The sequence below is a fragment of the Mustela erminea genome, chromosome 6 (genome assembly GCF_009829155.1).
Source record: "Mustela erminea isolate mMusErm1 chromosome 6, mMusErm1.Pri, whole genome shotgun sequence".
In the NCBI taxonomy this organism is placed as follows: domain Eukaryota; kingdom Metazoa; phylum Chordata; class Mammalia; order Carnivora; family Mustelidae; genus Mustela; species Mustela erminea.
This window is the reverse complement of record NC_045619.1, coordinates 17,834,157-17,861,483: the sequence shown is the minus strand read 5'-3', so window position 1 is coordinate 17,861,483 and position 27,327 is coordinate 17,834,157. Positions and strand designations below refer to the sequence as shown.

The 27,327-nt window shown below is 43.7% G+C and overlaps 1 protein-coding gene across 2 annotated transcripts in view; it reads left to right on the top strand.

The window, feature by feature from the left end:
* Positions 1-27,327, top strand: part of STAB2 (stabilin 2) — a 166,974-nt gene that overhangs the window by 31,675 nt on the left and 107,972 nt on the right. For both annotated transcript variants that reach the window (XR_004286657.1, XM_032346573.1), the window contains exons 6-12: positions 8,374-8,469; positions 13,657-13,782; positions 14,720-14,916; positions 16,542-16,675; positions 22,738-22,871; positions 24,552-24,634; positions 26,002-26,151. Coding sequence is in view for 1 of the 2 variants with exons in the window: in XM_032346573.1 (XP_032202464.1) it covers positions 8,374-8,469; positions 13,657-13,782; positions 14,720-14,916; positions 16,542-16,675; positions 22,738-22,871; positions 24,552-24,634; positions 26,002-26,151 (920 nt within the window). In the remaining variant the exon portion in view is untranslated. The remainder of the gene's footprint in view (positions 1-8,373; positions 8,470-13,656; positions 13,783-14,719; positions 14,917-16,541; positions 16,676-22,737; positions 22,872-24,551; positions 24,635-26,001; positions 26,152-27,327) is intronic.

Sequence of the window (27,327 nt, the reverse complement as noted above, 5' to 3'; positions counted from 1 at the left end):
GTCTTTGGCAATGTTTGTAGGTAGAAGTTGCTGCGTCAGAGGCCAAAGTGTTTGCTGCCTGTGTTCTCCTCAAGGATTTTGATACATTCCTGTCTCACATTAAGCTCTTTCATCCATTTGCAGTCTATTTTTGTGTGTGGTATAAGGAAATGGTCCAGTTTCATTCTTCTGCATGTAGCTGTCCAATTTTCCGAACACCATTTGTTGAAGAAACTGTTTTTTGTTTTTATCTCTCAAATTCTCCCCTTGTAATCAAGTAGCTGTTTATCATTCTTTTTCTCGGCTTCTTTATTATCCATCATTTGGTCTTCTGTATCACTAATTTTCTCTTCTGCCTCATTTACACTAGCAATAAGAGCCTCCACTTTTTTTTTTTATTTTATTTTTTCAGTGTTCTAAGATTTATTGTTTATGTACCACCCCCAGTGCTCCATGCAATACATGCCCTCCTTAATACCCACTGTGAGGTTCACCCATTACCCCACCCCTCTCCCTTCCAAACCCCTCAGTTTGTTTCTCAGAGTCCACAGTCTCTCATGGTTCATCTCCCCCTCCAATTTCCCCTAATTCACTTTTCCTTTCCATTTTTTACTGTACCTCATTAATAGCTTTTTTTACTCCAACTTGTTTAGATTGTAGTTCTTTTATTTCTTCAGAAAGGGATTTTATTTCTCCAGAAAGGGATTCTCTAGTAACTTCTGTGATTTTTGCAAGCCCAGCTAGGATCTTTATAATCATCTTTTTGAACTCTAGTTCTGACATCTTACTAATCTCAGTAATGACTAGGTCCCCAGCAGTCAGTATGGCTTCTTGTGGGGTTTTTTGTTTTTGGGGGTTTTTTTTTGAGGAAAGTTTCTCCACCTTGTCATTTTATCCAGAGAAGAATAGGTGAATGAGAGGACAAAATGCTAAAAGGATAACAACGACCCCAGGAAAATATACACTAACCAAATCAGAAGAGATCCAAAACTGGGGAGAGAAGAAAGGAAAAAAACATATATATATATATATATATAAAATTAGGCTGGTGAATAGAACAGAGCCACACACTTGATTTGGGGTGTATTTTTGTCTGTTAGAAGAAATTGTCTCCTAAAATTTTAAAGAAAGAAAGGAATATATGTATGTATGTATGTATGTATGTACACACACACACATATTTACACACATACACACACATACATGATGAAGGGATGGAATATGACTGTAAAGATGAAAATTTAAAAAGATTTTTTAAAAAGAATTGATAAGATAAGAATTTGGTTGAAAAAAGAAAAAAAAAGAAAGGAGAGAATATGATCAGGCTGGAGAGTAGAACAAAGCCATACACTAGATTAGGGTATATTTATGTCTGTTAGAAGAAACTCTATCCCAAAATTTTAAAGAAGGAAAAATATATATACAAAAAATAAGGTTAAATACAATGAAGGGGTTAGACTATGACTATAAAAATGAAAATTGTAAAATATTTTTAAATAAAAATTGTAAAATATTTGTAAATATTTTTAAATATTTTTAAATGGTTTAAAGGTATTGATAAGATAAAATAGGTTAAAACAGGAAAGAGGAAACACTCAAAAAAATAGAAAAAGAAAAAAATAATGAATATTTTAAAAATTTAACTTTGAAAGACCAAAGAATCATGGGAAAAATGCCATGAATTCTATTTGCATTCCTCTAGCACTGGTGTTTTGCAGTTCTCATTGATCAGTAAACTTGGTCTTAGCTGGATGTTCTTGCTGATCTTCTAGGGGAGAGGCCTGTTGCAGTGATGCTCAAATGTCTTTGCCTGAGACAGAATTGCACCACCCTTGCCAGAGGCCAGGCTAAGTAATCTGTTCGGGTTTGCCCTTGGTTGCTTTTGTTCCCTGAATACTTTCCATACAGCTTTGGAGGACGAGAATGAAAATGGGGCCTCCCAAACTCTGGCCCCACAGGAGCCGAGATCTCAGAGCCCTACTCCTCAGTGCAACCTCAGAGAAAAGCAGTCAATCATTCCTGTCTCCCTGGCTACAGGCTGCACTCCAAGCTCATCCAGCCTGTACTGAGTGTTTCTATCTCTGGCTCATGCCCCACTTGGAGTGTCCAAACCCATCAGATTCCTGCAGTGCACACCTGCACCCCTCCTCCCAGAGAAGGAAGGTTCATCCCCCCAGATCTGCCACTTGTGGGGTCCCTGCTCAAAGAGCAGTGGTCCGCCTGTGCCTCAGATCATGGTTTAAGGTAACCCCAAACTGAAAGCCCCCTCCTCAGCTCTGTCTCTGCAGTTAGCCTCCCCACTTTGATACCTGAAAGTTCAGTCAATCAGGCACCCCCCCAGTGTTTCTGTGACCCTGCAGGTCCTGAGACCACACTATCGCAACGAGGGCTCCACCCCCTGCTTAGCCTCTAGAGTGACGTCCCTCAGTGGAGCAGACTTCTGAAAGTTCAGATTTTGTGCTCCACTGCTTTACCGCTTGCCGAGATCTGGCCTCTCCCCCCACAGTGTATTTTCCTGTATATTTCTTCAGATTCACTGCACATCCTACCTTCCAGAAAGTAGTCGCTTTACTGTTCATAAAATTGCTGCTATTCTTCTCTTCAATCTCCTGTTGAGTTTTAGGTGTTCAGAGTGGTTTGATAACTATCTACCTGAATTCCTGGGACAAGACAAAATTTAGGCCTCCTATTCCTCCTTAGAAACCTAAATTTATCACTAAGAAACCTAAATTGAGACTCAGAAGAGAAAACTCCAAGCTCCATTTTCCAATCAGTAGAACTTTGGGAGTTGAGGGAATATCCTGACTCTGTACCATCCAAGGAGATGCCTAGTCCTCAGTGGCTGGACACCTGTGGCCACTGAGTACCTGAAATACAGATAGTGCAACTGAAGGACTGAACTTTAAATCTCACTTCATGTCACTTAATTTAAATTTAAATAGCCACATACAGCTGGTCTGCACCATATTGGAGAACACAACTCTAGAATGTAATGGTTAGGAGAGCAGGATTTGAAGTCAGACTGGCCTGAGTATGTGTCCAACTTCACTTGCTTGTGACCTGAGGCAATCTATTTAGCCTCTCTAAACCCTCACCATCTGTAAAATAGGAATAATAATACCTGCCTGTGGGACTGACAACGTAGCAAAGCTCTGAGCAGCAGGTCACAAGCACTCACTCAATGGAAGCATATAGTCAGCAAGGACAAAAACAGTCCAGTGGTAACCAAACCATGCATGGGTGGATGGATGGTTGGGTGAGTGGATGGATGGTGGATGGATGGTGGATGGATGGATGGATGGTGGGTGGATGGTGGGTGGATGGTGGATAGATGGATGGATAGATGGACAGTGGATGGATGGATGGTGGATGGATGATGGATTGGATGATGGATGGTAGATGGATGGATGGATGGATGGATGGATGGATGGATGGATGGTGAATAGATGGGTGGTGGATGGGTAGATGGATGGTGGATGGATGGATGGATGATGGGTAGATGGATGGATGGATGGATGGACAGTGGATGGATGGTGGGTGGATGATGGGTAGATGGATGGATGGATGGATGGATGGATGGATGGCGAGTGGGTGGATGGTGGATGGATGGATGGATGGTAGGTGGTCGGTGGATGGATGGATGGGTGGATGAATGGATTAATAGATGGATGGATGGTGGATGGATGGATGGTTCAGTGATGGCTGATCTTTTCCATTAGCAAAGACGAGGGAAACTTGCAATCTTTTTCAGCTGGGCCTCCACTGGGTGTCAGTGTGGTTTCATCCAGTAAGGCACTGGTCCCACAGAGGTGGCAATTCTGGCTGTAAGTAGGACAGCTCTATTAGCTTCAGTTTATTTTTAACACTGACTTTAACTTGCTGCCAAGCATTCTCCTACCCTGCTGTTGATTAGAAATGATTTAGAGTTGCATTGGCCAAGGGTTTTTATCTCTGCTGCCAATGCCCTCACCTCCTCAGTGCCTCATTCCTGGTAAGAGCAGGATGCAAAGCCCCCTATCTCTGACATGACTTTCAAATCAGTCCCACAATTATGTCTCATTAATAACAGTAGCTTGCATTTGCTGAGCACCCGCTGTGCATCAGGCAGTGTGCAAAGTTTGACAGGCATGATCTCTTTGGATCCTCACAACTCTGCAAGCTGGGTTCCTCATGTTATGGATAAAGAAGCAGAGAGGTTTCTCAAGGTCAAGCAGCTATTTTGGGAATATAAGCAGAATTAGACTCCAATATCTTACTCCAGAGCCTGGGCACCTGAACACTGCACTCTTCTTGCCCCTGATGAACATCCACCATACATTAGACCCCCAGACAAACAATAATATGCTAAAGAGGAGACAGATTAGCTCCCCAAGGAGCTGAAGTGCAGGTGACAATTATGATCCAGGGTGCACAGCACACACAGGATGCTATGGGAACAGGAGAAGAAGCAGCTCCCTCTGCTAAGGGGCATAGCACTGGGGGCATCAGGCACTGTCCAGTACAGTGGCTGCACCAGAACACTCCCCCCCCTGACCCAAATGGCCATAGTTTGGCCACTTTAAAGTCACACACCCCAAATATTTTTGTGTCTCTCTAGATTTGTTGACACCAGTTCAACAAAGTCCAAGTGTTCTTTAAAAGATATCTCAGAATCCCTCCACAACTCATTTCTCCTTCCCAAGGACACTTTCTTGGCAATGGCTGGTGACCCTGAAATAGGTATCAGGTGTTTCCAAAGGCTGTCCATGCCAGGCCAGTTAATCCAGTACAGTGGCTGTACCAGAACACAGAACACAGGGAGCCTGGAGGGAAGTTCAGTGGCAAGGACAACTCTTAGTTGACATCGAAGTTGGAAGCCAGGGCTGGGTTACATTCACTTCCCTCTTCTGCCTCCTCGTGTTCTTCCATCAGCTGCACGACCCTTAAGACCTTGAACCTCTGAGTCCAGCTCCCCACTACAGTGTGAGTCCTTGAATGTAGGCATTGTGAACTACTCATATTCATATACCCAGTGCCTCCTACAGTGACTGCCACTAGGGAGGAACTGAGTAGATATTTTTGTAATTGAGTTGAATTGACCCTTCTCTACTGAAAGTTAGTACACCCCCTCCACACACCTGTTGCCTCCATGACCAATCTGGCCTCTCTCTGGAGCTCCTGTTCCAACAGCTACAGCCATAGGTGAGCATCAGAGTGCTTTGTTCAAATAGAAAGAATGGCAAGTCCATTTCTGAAGTGAGGATGACAATTACAAATCCAATTTAAGTTTTGATGTTATTTTTATGAATACTTGAGTTGGATGTCTCCCACATTTCATACGTAACACAAGGTTCATGAGCTCTACCTCACAGAGTGCAGTGAGCATCCCAGAAGACAATGTGTGTAAAACATGTGGCAAAATGCCTGATGGATAGTAAGTGCTCAGTAAATGGAAATGCAAAGCCAATGCTAGGGTGAGGTGAAGGAGAGACCTGCTTCAGGTGACAAATTTAAGGAGGCATCAAAAACTCGGTAATCAAGATAAGTCATTTCAATTCTCGGTCAAGACCCCTATAACAAAGGGCCACAAAGGAATGGCTTCAAAAACAAGAATTTAGGGTCTCTGTTCTGGACACTAGGAATCTAAAAGCAGTATGTCAGTAGGGCCGTGCTCTTTCTGAGTGCTCTGGGAGAGGGTGCTTCCATCCCTCGAAGCTTCTGGTCGGGCAGGCGTCCTGGGGCTTGAGGGGCACCACTGCCACCTGCGCATGGCTGACTTGTCCTCGTGTCTGTGTCCTCTCCTCTTCTTAGAATGACCAGTCATATTGGGTGAAGGCCCCCATAGGACCTCAACGTAACCAATCACATCTGCAGGGCCCCTGTTTCCAAATAAGGTGACTCTGAGAGACAGAGGGTTAGCACTTCAATGGATCCTTCTGAGGTACCCAATTCAACCCATGACAATCATATTTTTAAATTCTTGAGCAAAACATCCAAATTTCAAAGAAAGGCAGGATCCAACTCTGCACTGGAGCCACCTCACCTCATTCTGTCCGCCCTCTGCCCTGCCTCCCCGCAACTCTCCCTGTATCCTGCTTCCCCCTTCTCACCTTAATCCTGGCCCTGTAGGATGCTGTCTTGATTGATAATGTACTTGTGCTCTTGGGGGTGTTGTGATAAAGCAACAGAAGAGATGTTGTAGGGAAATACAGGGAGGAGGGAGGCCTCCCAAGGGATTCCGGTCTAATAGAGAAGAATACTCTATAGATGGAGAAAGAAAAAATACAGCCCTGCCTGCTGTTGGCCAGCAGCCAGGCTCACTGCTCCCAGCTAGGCAGTGGTGCTGCCCTGCAGAGCAGACAATTTCATAGGGTATCACCATCGATGACTCGCTGTATCCATGCTGGAATAAGACAAAAACTAGGCCACTGCAGTATCATGTCTGGATAGAGAAATAAACAATGACAGTGGGCAACTGGAAAAATAACCCAGCAGCTACCTCTTCTGGCCACCACGAGCAGCTCTGCTGCTCACCTTTCGAGGCCACCCAAACCCCCACCTCTGTGCTGCCAGCTCAGAGGTCCCAGCACAGAAGCTGCTCCTCTGGGCTCCAGCAGCACCTTCTTTGTACCTTGCCCACTAATACAACCTACTGTAATGACCCATTTTGTCTATGCCTGAGAGTCTACTACCACCAGTGGTCAAACGGTCAGCAGCAAGGGTCAGCAGTTATGACAGAAGTAGCAGAGTCACTCATGGATTTCTATTCGTGTGCAGCAGGGAGCACAGGGGAGGCAAAGTCACAGAAGTGTGCAGTGCAGGAGGAATGTCTCTCCCAGGCCAGCCCCACCCAGCTATTCCTGACCAGCTCCCATCACCATTGATCTATCACGTCCTGGCATTCATCACACTGCATTGTGATGGGCTGCCTTCTGCCATTAGACATAGAGGGCACGGACTTCGTTCTGTTTCTCTTTAGGTCATTAACCCCAAGCACAGCACCCTGAGCATGAGAGATATTCAATGTGTGTTTGGAAGGAAGGAAGGTAAACTAATGAGTCATCCTTTGTGCTTAGAACCTAAGATGTTTTAAATGAAGCCATGGAAAATGAAAAGTAAAAAAAGTTGGAATCACATTGGATGGAACCTTGTTTGCCAAGGAGAGGGATTTAGATTTTATTTGGTCAGCAATTCGTGGTCACTGAGGTATTTGGGGGAAGATCACCTGCCATTATGGTCACACGAAATGGATGGAACAGAGAAGTGAGAACTTGGACACCAAGTCCAGATAAAATGCTACTGCAGCAGTCCAGGCAAAGCACGGCAAGCACCTGAAGGATACCAGTTCTGATAGATACAAAGATCAGGGGATCAAAGTGGGACACATAACAAAGATTTCAAAAGATGTAATGTCTTACTAAATGTTTGGAATACTTCCTTAATCCTTGCTTTGCCAATATTTGGTTAGATTTTTAAGCAACAAATCTTAATTATGTTTCACTTGAGTTAATATTAAATTGGCTGACATGCACTGAACATATGTGGTGGGCAGAAGAATGTCCCTGAAAAGAAGTCCATACCCTCAGCCCTGGAACTTGTAAACATGTTAGGCTATATGACAAAGGAGAATTAAGGTAAGTAAACTAAGATAATAAATCTGTATTGTTTTACATCACAGTTAAGTCATTACACAATTTGTTACAGCAGGAGAAGGAAACCAATACAGTATGTTGCACAAAGGGCTGTGCCAATGGTGCTGGTGACCCAGCGAGATTATAAATCTTCCTACAAGTGAGCTGCAGACTGAATGCTAAAGAATTGACCACTTATTTCAAATACCTTTCACTTGTCATTTTTGAAATGACCTCTCAGTGGGCTAAAAAGCTATCTATTTCAAGCTAAAAGATAAGGCATAGTTATTCTCTACCTTTTCAAATTTATCTTTGTACTTGAAGGTCCCCATCATTCAGGAAGTAGGATTTAGCCCAACAGACAGTAGATCCCCACCACCAACAGTGATTGAGTCAGTGGTAGCTTTTCTCTATAAAACGTGACCAGTGTATAAAAAACATTACATTAATTCCCTTCTTGAGACATCCAATGATGAAGTAACTAGTTTAAAAGTAGAGAAAAGCCCTCCAATGCACTCCAACACACCACTACCTTATCTCATCCAACTATAGAAATCCCAGGAGCAGGTATCACTATCCTCATGTTATACATAAATAAATTGGAGCTAATAGAAGGAAAATGAAGCCAAGATCCAAACCAGGGTCTCTAAGACTTCACGCCCTTGACTCTCCCTGTGTCCTTATACAGCTTCTCAATGAAAACTCTCCCAAAGCATTACTCCTCCAGAATCTCTGGAAATCTCTATCAGGTAATGAAAAAAATATCCCCATTTTCTGTCTGCAGTGTGCAACTGTGTGCACGGAGTGTGCAACAGTGGGAGAGAGGGTGACGGAAGCTGTGAATGCTACTCTGCGTACACCGGCCCCAACTGCGACAAGCGTAAGTCCTGCCAGCTTCCTTAATGCCCTGCCAGACCAGATAGGCACAGATGGATGCATTTCAACTCTGTGCTCACATACCGGGGCTCTGCGTGGCTGAGGCACCACTGAATGTGTTCCTGGGAGAAAACCAAAAATTAAAAAGGGAGGAAAAGGAAAGGAGAGGAGGGGAAGGAAGGAGAGGGGAGGGAAGCGGGCGGAAGGGGAGGAGAGGGAAGGGTAGAGACGGTATAGAGGAGGAAGTTACGGGAGATTTGGGAGCGATGTACTGACATAGCTATGACTTAAGCTGGCAGCAGTGTGAAGGACTGACTAAAGAAAGCTGGAAAACCAGCTGAGGCCATGGCAACAAGTCATCCGTGCAGTAAGGGAGACAACCATGTTCTCAAGTTCATGTCTCAAGTACAGAACACATGCACAGGAAATGAAGCTTCACTAAGTCTAAGTGAGTCACCATAGGTCACGAAACTACCAAATAGAAGACTGGGACCTAAATCATTTGAAATTCTTTAAATGCTCTATCCCATAGGGTCCAAGCATGAGATAGGGACCACAGAGTGATTGAAAAAGGAAAGCTTAATAGAAAGAATTAGTAAGCTATGACAGGAGAGTGGCTATAAAAGCACCAAGTGAATTCTAGGGCTGCTAGAGTGTAACAGAGGAAATTTGGAAAGGGGTGGTTATCCCCTAGGCTGAGTTCAAACCTTGTTGGAGAAGGTATGGTGGCAGGCCACTGGGTAGAGGAGAATTTTGCTGGTTTGCCCAAGCCAGCATGGGACCACACTCACCTGGTGGGCAGGCAAAAAGGCTCCAGGACACAGATGAGCCAAGGCTGGTGAGCAAACACACAGAGGAAGCCGGAGTGCTGGGGGTGCCAAACTCAGAGTGTGCAACGTCGGTGTGCGGAAAGGGCTGCGGGAAGGTGGCCACGGGGTCCCGGCTGAGGATGCAAGGTGACCAGTAGACCATGCACTCTGAATGATGGCTGAAGCAGTGTCCTCACACACCCACACCACTGACAGACTATATGGCAGAGGCAAGCACACACAGCAGAAACAGAACCCTGACAAAGGAAGCAAGGAGAGGAGCCCCTTTTTCCTGCAGTATCCCCTAGAATCCCCCTACCAGCCAAGCTTCGTGTATCACTGCAAAGGAGAAATAGAATCCAGTCCATTATCAAAGAGCGGGTAATGAAGGGTGAATTTGGAGCCAGCCATTAAGAAACTGTGCATAAACAATGAATCTTGGAACACTGAAAAAATTAAATTTAATTTTTTTTTAAAAACTGGACATTCTTCCTGTGACACTAGCCTCACTTATCCTCTGGATTTTACTCTTCTGGTCTGTAAAATGAAGGGACTGGACAAGATTCAAATGCAACAAATTCAAACTCATTTCATAGAAAGTCACTGTGGGGTTATGCACAGTAAGGAGGATGAATAAAACACAGCCTTCGGGGACGCCTCGCCTGGGTGGCTCAGTTGGTTGGACGGCTGCCTTCGGCTCAGGTCATGATCCCGGAGTCCCGGGATCGAGTCCCGCATCGGCTCCCAGCTCCATAGGGAGTCTGCTTCTCCCTCTGACCTTCTCCTCGCTCATGCTCTCTCTCACTGTCTCTCTCTCTCAAATAAATAAGACTCAGGGGGGAAGAATTACCCCTTCTGGAGACCTCAGTCAGCCTTCTCTCCTGGCCACTCCCATCATTGCCCAGGGGACTCATGAGCAAAGACCTTTTTCATAAGACAGTAAACCCAGCCCAGAAACCACCCTAGTGGAGAACACAGGCAGATTTGCCTCCTAATGACAAAATAATTCTGCTGAGAGAGAAACAATAGACTGGCATGAAATACTTGCAACCCACATGGCAGGGAAGTTATCATAATAATAGGAACCCAATTTTAAAAATTTTCCAAAGAACTGCTACTTCTCAGGAAGAGAAATAAAAACTAGGCAACAGGCATAGAAAAGGTGCTTGACCCATGCAGAAATCCCAATGAATCACAGATGAATTTAAAATCATGACAAAGTGATATTTTAGGAGGTTTGGAGGTTTGGTTTTGGTTTGGTTTGGGGTTTGTTTTTGCTCACTATGTTACAGAGATTGCAAAGACAGATAATATCTACTGTGGGTAGGAGAAAAGTTGCAGTACAGTCAATGGGGAGATGAAGTGCTACAACCTATGAGGGAAATTTATCTATTAAATTTTTTGAAGTATGCTTACAGTCTATTGCCATAGCCCCATTTCTAGGAATTTACCTGGAGAAAAAGAGAGGTGGGCACTAGTAGGTAAAAATAAATGTAAAAAGAAATCCATGCAGTATTGTTTGTAAGAACAACACAAGCTAGAACAACTCGAATGTCCATCCGCTGGAAATCATTACATGAACTGTGGTACCTCCAACTCTAGTTAGGATAATGCTAGCTGCTGCAAGAAGCAAATACAAAAATCCAATGGCTTAACACCATTGTACAAGGCATCCCAAGCTACCGCATCAAACTCACAGGACTGTTATGGGATATTTTAAACTTTTGAGGGAGACAGCGATGCATCTAGCTTGAGTTAGCTTGAGTTGCTAGCTTGAGTTAGTTCACAATTTCAACATTAGGTAGCACTAGATCCCTTCTAATGATACCATCTTTACAAAACTGTGTTTTCAGGGCTTGCTAAGATGAAAAGCAAGTATCATGCAAAAATCCTTCAGTGGTAGTCTCCAATCTGATTCCAAGGTTGGAGAAGTTGGGCCGTGCCCAAAAAGCTACACGCTCCACTTATTAGTAAATGTGGTTATTTAAGAATGAAATAAAAATATTTCTCTTTATACTAACCACATTACTTTTTCAAATGGTTACTGAGGTCTCATGAGACACTTACTGAATTCTTCGGTTCTAACAACTTAATAAACGGACCTGGTAGATACTTCTTTTAAACTGGGACACCATGAAAACATTAAGACACTAAACACCATGACCCAAGAATTTGGGGAACTCCAGCTTAACATAACAGAGGTATAATTCTTACTCATGTATAGTCCTGTGTGGGTGTCTGTAGCTGATACCAGCTTCCCACCACATGGTAATTAGGGATCCAGATCTTTCTATTTTGTGCCTCTGCCATTCCATAGCAGCTCAGACTGTTCTGTTTTGAGCCATGGAAGGAAGAAGAGAGGGTGGAGAAGCTCCTGCTAATGAAATCCAGAATGACACATCCAGCTTCCTCTCAATATCCCATCACTGAAATGTAGTCATGTGACCCCACCTAGATGCAAAGACAGTTTGGAATGTAATCCTTGAAAGGGCAGCCACTTTCTGGCAATGCTTCAACTTTATGGAAAGAGTTGTGGGGGGATATTCTCTACAAATGTTTGGTTCAACTGGCCACTGTTGGGGACAATCCTCCTTGAGTATCTCTTATTTGTATACCTCTTGAGGGCAGCACACTTGACTGCTCTTTGTTCCAACATCTTTTCTGGGATGTTTGTATTGCAAACAGCCTTGGAAGATGTAGGGTCTCCCCTTGGGAACAAAGTGTAGGCATGCCTACTGCCTGTTCGAGGTATCAATGGATTACCTTTCAGCTCAAAATTCATCCTTTTTGTCTGCTCTGTGAAAATGGAGGGGAATTTGTAAATATATCTCATTCGCCAGCCCAAGAGGTAAAAAATTATGCATAGAGGGTGCTGGAGGGCCACTGAGGAAGGAAGGGTTTTCTCTTCCTGCTTCTGCTACCGCTCACTCACGAGGACCCCCACAGAACTTCGGTTTTCTCCGCTGGTCAGCCCTCCAGTTTCTCCAGTGCTAGGTCCCTGCAGGACTCGGCTTCCTCCAGTGTTTATCTACTATGTACCTTGACTAATGCTTGAGTCAGGTGGCAGTGGCAGGGCCAGGAGCCCCGGACAGCACAGGCCTGTGCCGCACCACACAGAGGTGCGCTTGCTCTTTGGTATGCCTTCTCTTCAGTGCCATGCGTGCCAAGGGCCCTGCAAGGCTGACCATCTGGAGAGCCAGCCACGTCCCTTCTCTCCCACATGGCTAGCCCCTGAAGCCACCCTGGCCCCAGCCACATGCAGAAGTATGTTGCCTTTCCGAGGGAGTAGCTTCTCAACTTCTGATTCTGGCAGCACTCAGAGGCAAGCAGCTTCCCCAGGCACCAAATGAACCCTGAGGCTTGGCACCTCCATGTGGATGACCTTCCCTGGAGCCCTAAGGGGAAGATTTCTGGCAAGTCTCACCACCATGGCACCTCAGCGCTTTCTCTACCACTTAGTGACCAAGGCCTGCCCTTGTTCAGTGACATCTGGGTCTCAGTCCTGGAGAGAGGAAGGCTCTACCTTGGGTGCTTATTTCAACCCTGGTGGAGTGGTTACTTTGTATATATCCACTATTGCTTCATTCTTAGAACTCTTTTTAACTCTTCTTGAATTTTCTGCTGATAATTCTTTACATGAAAACATTCCCTGTTTAAATAACTGTGTGGTATTGTCTCTTGCCTGGGTCCTAAATAATATATTGCCTATTATTTAAAAAAAAAAAAAAACTTAGGTTCCCTAAAATTGGGGCTCCTCCCCTATAACGCAATCCAGTGCAGCCCTTCTCTGCATTGTCCCAGGGTACTTGGGGCTTGGAAGAACTGGTGCAAAAATGCCACCACTCTGGCTACTGCTCTTGATGTGAGTAATAAATTGTCCTTCACCTCTGACCCAGGAGTCTCATATCTTCAACCAGCACCTGTGGAACTGTATTAGCCTAACTTCTTAGCTTTGCACATTGGATAACATGTTAGTTTTCTTGTTTTTGACAACCATCTGTGCCCCCCAGATAATGAAGTACTATGCAGTTATAAGAGATTAAAATGGATCTTTTAAAAAAGCTCCATAATATATTGTTAAATTAAAAATCAAGTTGCTAAATATCATCACAGGATTCCATTTTGGTTTTAAAAAATCGCCTAAATAAATTTGTACGTGAATGTAGTAGATTGGCTGTTGATATTGTTTACTTTGGGAGTGAAATGGAAGAATGAAAATCAGAAAACAGTTAATTTTTACTTTATAGATTCTGTGTTTTTCAAATTGTCACAGTGAGTCTTTTTTAATTATTTTTTTTAATCACAAAGAACACAGCATTGGTTGAATTTTTTGGAATCAGTTATTCTACTAATGTGGGTATCTCAACAATCTTCCTTTGCAGCCGTTCCTGAATGTGCAGCCTTGCTCTGCCCTGAAAATTCGAGATGCTCACCTTCCAGCCAAGATGAAACAAAACTGGAATGCAAATGCCTTCCCAATTACCGAGGCGACGGCCACTACTGCGAGCGTGAGTCGAATTTAGATCCTGCTAGCTCATTAATTGAGATGTTTAAGTTACTCAACAGGAAAAAAAAAAAAAAAAAAAACGCTCACAACCTCTCTAAAATTAACACAATGGCACTTCTATTTTTCTCTGTGTTAAGTTGAATGAAATATATAACAAGCACTGAGCACATGCTCATCCATGATAGCTTTTCAATAAATGGCAATCTCTCCATTAGCAAAGCACATAAATAGATTTTTAAACAATCTTTTATCAACTCTACTGATGTTAGGACAAAATACAGTCTGTCTTTCTCTCCTTTCCTCTCCTTTCCTTTTTTTAACTTAGATTGCATTAGCCAAGGAATAGCACACCATTAGTTTTTGATATAATGTTCAGTGATTCATTGTTGAATTAAAGAGGGCACGTGGTATGATGAGCACTGCCTTGTATATTTTCCTTCTTTTCCAGGCTCATTTGCTTTGTGAGAGATTGTGTTGTATATTGAGGTGAACTCTGGAGGTAGACTGCCAGCATTCAAATCCCAGATCAGCTTATTATGAAATATAAGACCTTGGACAAGGTTTTTAACTTGCTTGTGCCTCCATTTTCCTATCTATCAAATGGGGATAATAACGGCTCCTACCTTACAGAGTTGTTGTAAGGATTAACTGAGTTAACACATGGCAAATGCTTAGACAAGGCCAGTACCTATTATAAATACCACAAGCATTAGTGCTTTCTTTCATGCTATTTTATATTTAAATCCACACAAATGTGTGGATTTATATCTATCAACATAATATTTATGGTTATAATCTCTGACAGCCATATATAAATCTGTTCAACAGGTTGGGGGCATCAGGTGTGGTAAGATAAACTGTATCTTACTCTCTCTCTTAAAACTATCCAAGTGCCTGTGCAACTTTGATGAGCTCATACCCTGTCATTCCCTTTCAAGCCATCAATCCATGTTTACAAGCAATCTGCCATCCTCATGCTCATTGCACGTACCTGGGACCAAATCGGCACAGTTGCACATGCCAAGAAGGCTACCACGGGGATGGCCAAGTGTGCTTACCAGTAGATCCCTGCCAGACTCACTATGGAAATTGCCCTACAGAGTCTACAGTGTGCATATATGACGGGCCCGGACAGGTGAGAACATGAGGCATGGGACTAGGGTGTCTAGAAGCAGGACAGCCCACCAAAGCTAAAACCGTGCCATGGGTATGACTTGGCTGCTAGGTTCTCCGACTTTTCCCTTTCGATGCTCAGCTTGAGGTTCCTCTCCCATTAGACCTCCCTGGGCTCAGGGCTAACCTCAGCGTGTCCCCTCCCCAGTCCATCCTCTGAACTCACACTTTCCCAGACCCCCAGGGAAAACTAACTGTCCTACATTCTCTTGTGTCCTGCTCCTCAATGGCAATTGACAAAATATATACACAACTCAAATCAGATTAACAATTTAACTATTAACCACATCTTGGGTGAATATATCATCGACTTTCACTTACAATCCTCTATTCTCTCTCATATCCTTTCAAGGTGAGAGAGGACTCCTAGAACCAAAAATATTCTGTCCCAAAGAGATGAGCCCTGATAAAATGTCAGGCAGCCCTGACAGGTAGTAGGGAGCAGTGAGGCTATTCTGGGATGAGACCCTGTCCCTCTAAATCACATCATGGCCTTGACTGGTGAAAAACAGCCTGGTCTAGAGATCTTTGCTGAAGAATCCAGTTGAAAGAGCCCTTTCACCAATACCTCATTCTTCTACCAACTATTTAGTGGGTGCCCACTGAGTCCATAACTGCGCATCAAGCTCAGTGGAGGAAGTATCTCTGTACAGCAGGATATTGCTGCTCTGGAAAAAGGAAAGGCTACAGGGCCTGGCCCAACCAGTCACATGTCCCCAGCAATCCAATCGCCCCATGGCAATGCTCCAGGAGTTCCCTGTAGAGAAATGACCCAATCTCACCTTCAGGGGAAAACGTATATTACATGCCATTTCTGCTCTCAATGTCTGAGGAAGGTTTGGAAAGAAATTCAAGGAGCTGAGCCTCCATCCTCAAAATGAGAACCCTTATGGGAAAAGCCACATTATACTCTGAGCGAGGTCCCAGAACCTTGGGAGTGAGATTAAAAATAAACTTTATCTCTCAAAAATGGGGACCAAGGCAGATTTTCAAGTCTTAGAAATCCCCATTATTCACACAGCAGCAGGGCATTCATTATTCCCACTATTCCAGAGTAGGGTTACTCAACTTTGACATCACCAGCATTTTGGACTGGATAATCCTTTGTTGTGAGGGTTGTCCATGCATTGTAGGATGGTTAGCAGCATCCTTGGCCTCTGGTGACCCTGCCCCCTGTCTCCTGTTGTGAGAATCAGAAATTTCTGGAGACATTGCCCAATGTCAGGTTGAGACTCCCAGTTGAAAACCACTCTTTTGGAGCATCTGAGCATCATATCTCTCATCTGAGCCTCATCTCTACTCACCTGCAGGTATTCTAAAGCCAGAAATTATGGATCTAGAAAGGCCCAGGGTTAGGAAACAAGAAATCTAAAAAGGTAAACTTTACCACAAAGTGTCATTTCCCAATGGGTGAAATACATAGACGTGACTCCCAATTCCAAATACTTTGACAAATTTTTAATTGAAGTCCACACCTTGGACCTACCCCAAGTTAGTTCTTATGGCAGAATACAGATAGACTAAAGAAGGATGTCAGCTTCTGTGACTAACGAGAACCCTTTGTTTTTCTCTCCCTATCTTCTGAAGTCTCACTGTGAGTGTAAAGAACATTACCACAATTATGTCCCTGGAGTGGGGTGCAGCATAATCAATGTCTGTGAGTCTAACAACCCCTGTCACAGGAATGCTAACTGCACTACCATCGCACCAGGCCAACCCAAGTAAGTCTGTTCAGTTCTACCACGTTCTTTCCAAGTAGTGGCTAGTCAATGCCGTAAGCTCCTCAAAGGGCAAGAAATGTGTCTTATTCAGTCTTCTACCCACCATACCCCCATCTAGCAGGATGCGAGATACCCAATACATGTTTCTTTAATCACTGAATCATTCAACAATTGTTTCCTTTGTAATGACCATTATAACACGTTGAGATACTGCCGTGGACTGATAACTGGGTAGTAAGTAGTCAGAGCGTGGGAGAAGGAAACCACCGTAGCTGGGAAAACAAAGGTCTGCTGTGATGACAGGCGTTTGACCTCTAATGTATATGCCTGTTTCCTCATTCATGAAATATTGTTTGCTAGTGGTGCCAAACAAGACTGGGGAAGGTGAATAAACACCAGTCGTGTTTCCTGGACTCCAAGTTTTAAGAGAAGGGACTTACCGAGAGTAAAAATATTTGTGTGAAAACTGAGGCAAACGCAGCTTGTGTGGTGGTATTTAGAGGTGAAGGACCTGGATCCGAGTCTCAGTACTGGTATCTACCAGCTGAATGACCTTGGCAAAGTGACCGCATATCCCTGGCCTTAGTTTCTCCATGTATGAAATGGGCACAGCGATGTCCACTCACTATGTTGTGAACATTCCTGAGACAATGTTCTAGAAACTACTATACAGCTGTATTATGTTTTCATTAGTGGGTGAACTGAGGCCAGAACCCCAGTCTTTGACTCCCAGACCAAGGCTTCTACCTCTGTATCACTTCCTGTTTTTATTGTCATCAGCATCTTTGAAGGACTCACTGCCACTATGAGCTCAAAGCCATAGTAGACATTGAACCATGTAATAACTAACCAGTTTCTGTGTTTGCAGAGCTCCTTTTCATCTGCTTTGAAGTTTATTTTTATAGTTGGGTCTCGAATGTGTGGATATGCCCCAATAGGTTTTAGGATTGTCATGTTTTATTGTTAAATAAGTAGATATGTACTCCCTGAGGGGAGTCAAGAGAGCTTGGACATCAGAACACCTGGGTTCAAGTCCCAGCTCTGCCATTTACCTTCACCTCTCTGAATTACATTTTCTCTGTCATAAAAGGAGAGTTGTACCTCCCACCAGACTTGGGACAAGGAGTACAAGAGTATATACTCATCAGTCTCAGAGCAGAGCCTAGCATATAGAAATCACTCCACACGTGTGCATGCACACAACAACACACCACAGTTGTGCATCTAGGCACATCTGCACCCAACACACACTCTTTGCCATCCTCTAAGAAAGTCTGAGTACAATTATTTAAACACTTTCTCTCCTTTGTATTTGAGAGGATACAATAAAAAATGAAACGGAGGAATATCAGAATCATGTAAGTGGTATTAAAGCTTGAGTTTAGAATGTCAGTGGGGTTACCACTTGATCCCGTTGATCACCCTCCCCCAAAAATGGACTGTCTGGGAAGGCTGGAAAGAGGATGAAGTTAAAGCTTGGCTATGTTACACTGATGAAATGTGGGGCCATCACTAATTAGCGCAGATAATGTAGTTTACCTTGGGTAAGATTTATTTTGTTTACACCTCTTCAATATAGCAAGGAGCTTATGCAGAATATTCAAAATCATATTGTGTTAGTCCCAAAGGTCCACCCAATAAAGAAGAATGGGCTCAAACATGGGCTCTCTCACTCACCATTGCAGTGACATTGGACAGGCCATGTAAGTTTTCCTTCACCCAACAGAGTGAAGAGACCAAGAGCATCTTCACCCAACAGAGTGAAGAGACCAAGAGCATCTCCTTAGGAAGAAGAGCATTGACCCTTATAAGCATCCTTTTAAACTATCAGCTCCACGTTAATTATTACTAAGAAGAAAAAATAGCTTCCTGCCCTGCCCTGGACATTACACTTAGAGCATCCCATTCTGGCCCTCCACCAGCTACACCAGGGCATGCAGTTGGAGAAATAAGGGGACAGGCTCTGCCAGGGCTTGAGCTCCCCTCATAGACCATACTCACATACCTCTGCCTAAATGCCTCCAGACCAGCTTCCAGGACCTGTGCAAGCTCTTCCTGGTATGATTCTCCCCAGGGCATGGCCAAGAGTTGTTTGTGGAGGGTATGGATGAGTAATATGGTTCCCACCACTCTCATGACCATCCTCTTGGCTCTGGTTCCACCCTCCTACTCTTCTTAAAACATGCCATGACTTCCCAGCTCTATACACTTGCTCATGCTATTCTCCTGCTTAGACATCATTCCCTCCTCACCTTCTCCAAGTCAGGCTAGCATACTGATACTTCACTGTTCATTGCCTCTCAGCCTTTTGGCTAAGATCAAGTGATCCTTCACTGTTTGGGTCAAGTGTCCCCACCTCTAGGATCTCTTCCCTGTCCTCCCAGCCCACTCAGCATCCCCCTGGACTCCCTGGAATGCTTCGGTATGTAGTACATGCTTAGTTCAGTGGTGATGAGCACAAACACTATTGCCTACAGGTTGGGTGGTCTTGAAAAAGATACTTAATCTCTCTGTCCCACTGTTTCATCATCTAAAATGGGGCTAAAACCAGAAGCCACCTCATAGGATTGTTGTACTAAAAAATATACCATAGTAAGGCTCCTACCAAGGTAACTGGAATAGTGGCTATTAATAGATATTAGCTATTAGTGTTACTGATCTCAATTTCCAATTAGAATGTAAGGTTCTGGGGGTCCACGTCTTAGTCATCTTTATTGCAACAACTCCTCTTACCCATTACAACAATGACTTGAGTGACACTTTGGGGGAACAAATGAATCAATAAAGGACTGAAATGAATAAGTAAACAAGCGAAGGAAGCAACTGTAATAAGAAACCCTATAATTTCACTAAATCTCTTCCAGTGCTCTATGTAATTAATTCCATCCCATAACTTATAAAATGTGAATGGATGAGGGGTGTTTCTAGAGCAGTAAGACAGCAAGAGACCTTCACTCCTAATAAAGAAGCAATTTACAAAAGGGGGCCCTGCTGTGAATGTGCCACGGCCAGCAGAGAGCCTTTAAGTCAGAAAACCATCTCATGAGATCTCAGACTCCAGACCAAGATTTTAAACAACAATAAAAAGTATTTATATCCCATACATTCCATTCAGCAGTGTCACCATTAAAATGTGATTCTGCCATCCTGAGGCAAGATAAGTCAAGTCACTTTATACAAAACAGACTATTGGCCTCATAACAACTTAGGGAAATTTTAGAAACATACTTAGCAGTTTGTAAAGGTTACTTATTTTGCTATTATCAGCTGCCTTCAAATGAATTGTACATAATTTAGATCAAGGACTATAGTATCACTCTAAGAGTTACCAATCGTCCCTGGCCCGCACCCTGTGCTTCTCAAACTCACTGTCCTGGAACACAGGTCTTGCCGAGGAAGTTGATGTTTGAGTAGGAAGCTATTATTTGACTGTATTAATTAGACTATTGATTCACTGTTCGATCTACCTGAGTGATTCCTCATAACAAGATTTCTCAAGCTGAGCACTACTGACCTTTGGGGCTGGAGAACACTTTGCTGTGGGGGCTGTCCCCTGCATTGTAAGGTGTTCAGCAGCATCCTTGGTCCCCACCCACTAGTTGCCAGGGGGACCTTTACTTCTGTTCTTACAATCAAAAATATCTCCAGACATTCTCATATGTCCTCAGGGAACTCTGGTTGCTCTATGAAAAATTCCAAAACCTCAATTAGTAAATGATCTTCCAACCATCCATCTGGCCAGGAAACTCATAGGCATCCTAGAATTCTCTTCAGTGGTACTTTGTCTGAGAACCTGTCCCTTATTTCTCCAGGCACAATTAGTCACTTCCTTCTCCGTGCCCCATAGCATCCTATTCGGGCCTTCATCGTGGCTCTTTCTAGAACTTCAGCTGTGTGATTATGGACTTTCTCTGCTCTACCCCAACTCCCCACCCCCCCAGGACTGGCTATTGCCACCATCTCTACCATCACCATCACCATCATCATTGTCATCGTCATCATCATCATCATCATCATCTACCAAGAACTGAGCTTTTCTTATGTGTCTGTCACTGTGCCAGCCCTTCTGCATTATCTCTTCCACTGGCAACCCTAAAGGTATCAGTAAACACATTTCATGGATGAGGAAGCTGAGACTTTAGGAGGTCAAGTGGCTTTATCATGTTGCTCAAAATTGTTTGATTTCAGGCCCATCTTCAGCATGTGAGACACTAAAAGGGCAAGATGTCCATTATCATCACCTTTATAGCCCTCCTCCTTGGCAAGCTTCCTAGAATTAAGTAGATACTTGGTAAATAATCAGTTCTATAATTAGGCATCATCCCAAGTACTGGGGCATAATGAGGAAGGAGTGGGAGGCAGGTGCTAGGAGAGCCTCCCATCCAGCAGAGGAGACAGCACCTCAGGAGCTCATTTTGGTGGAGATGGTTGTGATGGACAAGGTACCCACAGGCTGTCAGGGCAAGTCAGGGGGCCAGGTAAGACTCCTTAGAGCAGGTCATGCGGAGCCAAGAGGTGAGGCCAGGAGACCATTCCTGGCAGGGCACACGGCCTGAGAAGGGCATCCCAGTCTCTAAAAAAGAAGGCAATTTGGGATTGTTGGAATTTGCACCATGCAGCAGAAAGGATACATAAGTAAATTCCCCCTTTGGGGGTCTTCTAGGCCATGCTAAGCACTCCGAACTTCTGTATGGAGTCCATATTATTTTAAGCACAAAGGTGCCGGATTTCCCTTCTGGAGAGACCACTCAGAGGGTGGTGTGAAGGACCGATTTGAGGGGAAAGAAAGTAAGAGCAGTAAGGCCAGTTAGGAAGTCACCACAGCAGTGCAGGCAGAGGTAATAAAACTCTGAAATGTTTGTTCAGCAAACTTGTTGAAAATGTCTATTTGCCATGAGACCATATTTGGAAACACAACTGGACTTATGAGTGTATAACTGGCCATCAGTGTGAGTCATGTCTGTGGTATGAATGGCTGCAGCCTCCCTTCAGCTCTCGTCTCTGCAGTGCCCCTCTCCTGCCTGGTGTTTGGTTCTCCACTTATCCCAGGATCCTGCACAGTGTAGCCTTCCCAGGCACCTTGCCAGCTTCAGCCGGCTGTCAGCTCACCTTTGCTAGGTAGTAGTGGTGTGCTACAGCCAGGGCTTCCCGAGTTGCAAAAGCTGATGGTTAAATTTTCAGGATTTTGCAAGCTGGTTGACATCACACTGGTAGTTTGAGATTGGCTAAGGTGGGAGTACAACCCGTGGAAATTGGAAAAAGTCAAATAGCAGGGCTCTGCCCTGCAGTCTCCCTCCCAGAAAGCTGGTTTTTAAACATTTACCAGCCACCAGGGCTAATGCACCTTTAAACCTCATCCCTAACGCCATTATTCTTTTTTTTTTTTTTTTTTCTGGTGTTCCAAGATTCTTTGCTTATGCACCACACCCAGTGCTCCATACAATACATACCCTCCTTAGGGGCGCCTTGGTGGCTCAGTGGTTTAAAGCCTCTGCCTTCGGCTCAGGTCATGATCCCAGGGTCCTGGGATCGAGCCCCACATCAGGCTCTCTGCTCAGCGGGGAGCCTGCTTCCTCCTCTCTCTCTGCCTGCCTCTCTGCCTACTTGTGATCTCTGTCTGTCAAATAAATAAATAAAATCTTAAAAAAAATACATAACTTCCTTAACACCCACCACCAGGCTCACCCATGTCCCCACCCACTTCCCCTCCAAAACCCTCAGTTTGTCTCTCAGAGTCCACAGTCTCTCATGGTTTGTCTCCCCCTCCGATTTCCCCCAACTCACTTCTCCTCTCCTTTAGTCTTTTATAAAACTATTGTATAAAATTTATGCAAATTTCATTATCTATATATTTATTCCAAATCAATTGCCCCTTATCATTCAACTGTTAATTACATACCTGCTCTGAACCGAGCCCTGCGCTAGATCACGACATTAACATGGGACATAAATAAGCACATGATCCTTGTCCTTACTTGCTCTCAAGTGAGGGAGTTGGACTGTAGGATCTCAACACTCAATGGCTCTAAGACCCTGAGAATGTGTTTCTACCCTCCCTGTAGATGCACTTGCCAGAAAGGTTATGTGGGTGATGGCTCAACATGTTATGGAAACATCATGGAACGACTCAGAGAATTAAACACTGAACCTAGAGGAAAATGGCAAGGAAAGCTGACCTCTTTCCTCTCACTCCTGGGTACGTAGCTATGGGTGCAGGTTTCCACATAAAGGGCAACCATCTGTCAGGCAAGGCATCTGCAAGACACAATCATCCAGAAAGGGGTAGGCAGGGGAGGAATCTATTGGAATTGGCCTTCCTACAGAGACATCATGCAGGTGAAAAAGAAAGAACAGGCTGCTGTTTCCAAGGAGATAAGGAGTCAGTGCCAAGAGGTCCAGCAGTGTCACAGTTAGTAGGCAGAATGCTGACGACAGGGTCCTGGGCTCACTATAGATTAACAAGTAGGGAACAATGAGACAGGGCAGCTATTGATATGAAGATGGAGGCCATCCTCTTTCCCTTGACCTTATGAGTCCTCCAGGTGTGAAGCAAGGTTGGCAGATAATACTGGGAACAGAGAATGACTAAAACTTGGGAGTGTATCCATGGTCCACAGTGCTACTGAGTTTTGAGAATAGTTGGTGTGACCTTCTCACACACACAGCTGGAGGTTCAGCCTCGTTGCCCTTCCCCCTCTCCAACCACTAATTCTCTGCATTGACACCTATTCTCCCAGCCTCTCAGTCAGGGTGACAATCTAAAATGCCCTCATCATTTCCAATTACCCTCCAGTAATTGGAAGGTATTACCCAATACCCCCTTGAGAATGAATAATTACAACTGATTACAGCATTGGGCAAGACTTTCAATAAGATAAAAATTTGACCAATCAACAGAAAGTAAAACACAAATTTGACAAATCAACAGAAGCCTTAAAATATCAGTATCAAGAATTTGCCAGTCACCAAAAAATGATCTCGCAGAAAGAGCACTGGTAGAGAATGGATCAATGCCATGTTGTTGGCATAAATATGTAGTTAATGCATTAGGTTAACATTAGAATTAACATATGTTCTTAACATACAGTCTGCACAAATGACCTCTTTCCAAGGCCAGACATCCTACAGGGAGTCATTTGTGGCATGCTTCTGGCTTCTTATAACCCTCCTCTAAGAACTCAGACTATCAAATAACAGACAGGGGTGACAGAGTGTCCTTTGCAGACTCTGCTCTCAAACATTTCCCTGGACAAACTCCCCATCGACCTTCCACCCATTTATGAAATGCTGGTCCACATTGTCTGCTGTGTGATGGCCCAGAGCCCTCCCTGCTGTCTCAGGTTCTCCAGGAGAATGGAAACAGGACCAGCTACATAACTTGCAGGACACCATGCAAAATGACAAGATGGAGTCCTTGACTCAAAAATTAATGAACATTTCAAGATGACCACAGCAGAGTATTAAATCAACCATGAGGCTCTTCTGAGTTGGCCTTGGATGGAACAAAGCTGTGTCTTTGCTCACTGTGATGGCAAACAGCTCAGAAAGTCAGGCACTGGGTCAGGGACATGCTGGGATTGACTGAGGATTTTGTCACATGACCCTCACAGAAGGTCTTATCCCAGGCTCTCCTTGAAGTCACACTGTGGCTGCAAGAAAAACCACACGGTTATGTAGATGCTTCTGGGGCCATGACATCATGATGCCTTGCTTTCTTAGAGCTTCCCGGTTTCCCAAGGGCCACACATACCAATTAGAAGAGAAGAGTTCTTAAGTCAAAGGACCTAAATGGACCACAAAGACCATTGCTTGATTTTACTCTTCACGTACCACTGATTCATTTGGCGTTTTCTTTGTATGTATTTCTATTCCTAAGACAAAGCCTATGCCTGGCCACTAAGTGAACTGGGACCATTCACTGTGCTTTTGCCCACAGACAAGGGACTGAAAGGATTAAATGTAAGTATTTAAAATAAAGTGGGAAACCCCTATTAAAATTAAATCTACTGTTATTAGGATGGTGATTTAGAGGGGGGCATCAAACTTTTAGTGAAATATAACACCCTTACAGAAAGTATACAGATTGTAAGTGCACAATTCAATGCAATGTCACAGAGTGAATGTACTTGTGTATCCAGCAAAACCATTACCAGCTCCCTAGAGGGCCCACGAATGCCTCCTTCCAATCATGACCCATTCAAGGGTAATGACTGAGGGATCTTAAGGGTAGTCATTTGATAAATAGGATTTGTATAATGCAAAACTGCTTAATTCCTGTGAGAAGAATTAACATAATATATTAACTATATTTGTTTCTTTAAAATCATCATAAGTGATGGGGTGCCTGGATGGCTCAGTCGATTAGGCATCTGACTCTTGATCTCAGCTCAGGTCTTGATCTTAGGGCCGTGAGTTCCAGCCCCATGTCGGGCTCAATGCTGGGTATGGAGCCTACTTTTTTAAAAAAAAATCATAAATGATAAAAGTGGTAGAGGAAAGTAAGAGAGCACAGTAGTCTTCCCTGTGAGCAGCTATTGTCTGAAGTCATATCATGCAGTGGAAATAAAACTCATGGTGCCTGGTGGAGGTATCCTGTCGTGATGGTATTAATGAAATTGTTACATTTGGTTGAATGGAGATAATGGACATATTGATGTGTATAAAAGTGGTTTCTCTTAATCCAAGATATTTTGTGATAATGATTTTTCCTGCATTAAATAAAAACCCAGGAAGTTCCAGACCCCCCCCACCCTAATATGCTATCACTGTTGGACAATCTGAGGTGAATCAGCCATTAGATTTCAGAAAGAGCCTCACATCTCTCCTATAGGGGAGAACTCACAAATATTGAATGTCTCTCATGAGGTACTTTGCCTGAGGTCTCTTGTTTACTATGTAGATTATTTAACACAGATTAATTAAAAGAATCTGTTGATTGGTTGCTGATGATGTATAATACTGACAAAATGTAGATTTGATCAAGCAGATTTCAGTAATCCTAATTTTCCTGCTCAAAAGCTCCATGGATCTAGTCTGCACTTTCTTTTCACATAACTTCTTGTTTCATCCACATCTGCTCCCTGGGTTCAAGCTGATTCCTGGATGCCTGCACCTTCCTCACTCTTTGTGGTTTGAGAGGACACTGAGCACCACCTCCCACCCTCTAGATTGTGCTCCCTGCCAAAGTCACCTGTGTCTGAAAGAGCCCAACCCCAAGTTATGGTCCCTTTGCGTTGATGTCTTTGATTGACTAATGTATCCCTCACAACCTCATTTTGTCCTTCCAACACCAGTGGAAATTGAAAGAACTGGCTCTCTTTCCTCAGATCAAAGAGCTCTTGATGGATAAGGGGGCTGCTCAGTACTTCGTGAAACTCCACATAATTGCTGGGCAGATGAACACCCAACGTATGAATAACACAGACACTTTCTACACCTTGACTGGAAAGTCAGGAGAAATCTTCAATGGTGATAACGTAAGGCTCTCTCTGATTTTCACTTCCAGAACAAAAGTGTCCCCTGAGCCAGTGCCCACAGCCGACCCTATCCGTGGTTGGGCTCATGAAGGTTATGAAGAACTTCCTTATTCCTTTTTACCAAAGCATTTCCCTATGAGGGAAGAAGCAGAGAGCAACACTGGGAAGGATCGGGCAGATGGGATCTGTTTTGGAAAGGGGGTTAGAAATATTTTGCTCTGGTCTGAATTCATCTCCAAAGGAAGGTCATTCAGGTGCCAGCAAGAAGAAGATTTGCAGTAAACCTCTTTCCTGGCAACACCAGCACACAGCCAGATCCGCATCCCTCTTGCAAAAGGAAATGGATTGTTTGTTTTAGGTTGCTGGAGTTTATCCATCCTCAGCAAACCTAGCATTCCATCTCTCCTAATGCTGTTAGTTCTGTTCCGTTGTTTAAGTAAAACTACCTTCCTCCCCTCTTACAAATAACTCTTTCTCTGACTTCACTGAGCCAGAGGGGACATGATCAATAGATAAAACGTGTGTATGGTTTATGTCCTATATTGTTGCATTTCATCAAATATCAGTAGTTGTTAGATTATTGAGTACTTACTCTATACAAAGGACTGAGATGAAGTTTTATTTATGTTACATAAGACTTGCGAAACTCAGTAAAGGTGATTTTCAAGTGGGAAAACTGAGAGATCACAAGTAAGGGCCAAAGCCAGGATTCAAATGCAGATCTCCTTGACTCCAAGACCTGAGTCATTAACCAGTATGTTGTACTGTGTGTGTGAGGATTAACGAAGGGATTGATGGGTGGTTGGATGGATAGGTGGATGGATGGATGGATGAATGGATGGACAATTGACAGATATCAGACCGATGGATGAAAATGTATCTTCTTTTCTCACAGGGACATTCTTTCACCAATTCATTCATTCATGCACCCATTCACTCACTCATTCATTTACTCATTCAACATGTATTTATTATCGATAGATTTAAGAGCCACATGAAAGGAGGGAATTAGCTTCAGTCATTTATATAACAAAAAATTTTTATTTTGTACCTTGTCCACACAACACACTAAAGTAGGTGATAAGTTTACAGTAAAAATTGAATCATTTTGCCGTTTCTGACCTTGCAGTCTATTTGGGGAGACTTATGATTCCTATTCACATTTAGCAATCCCTG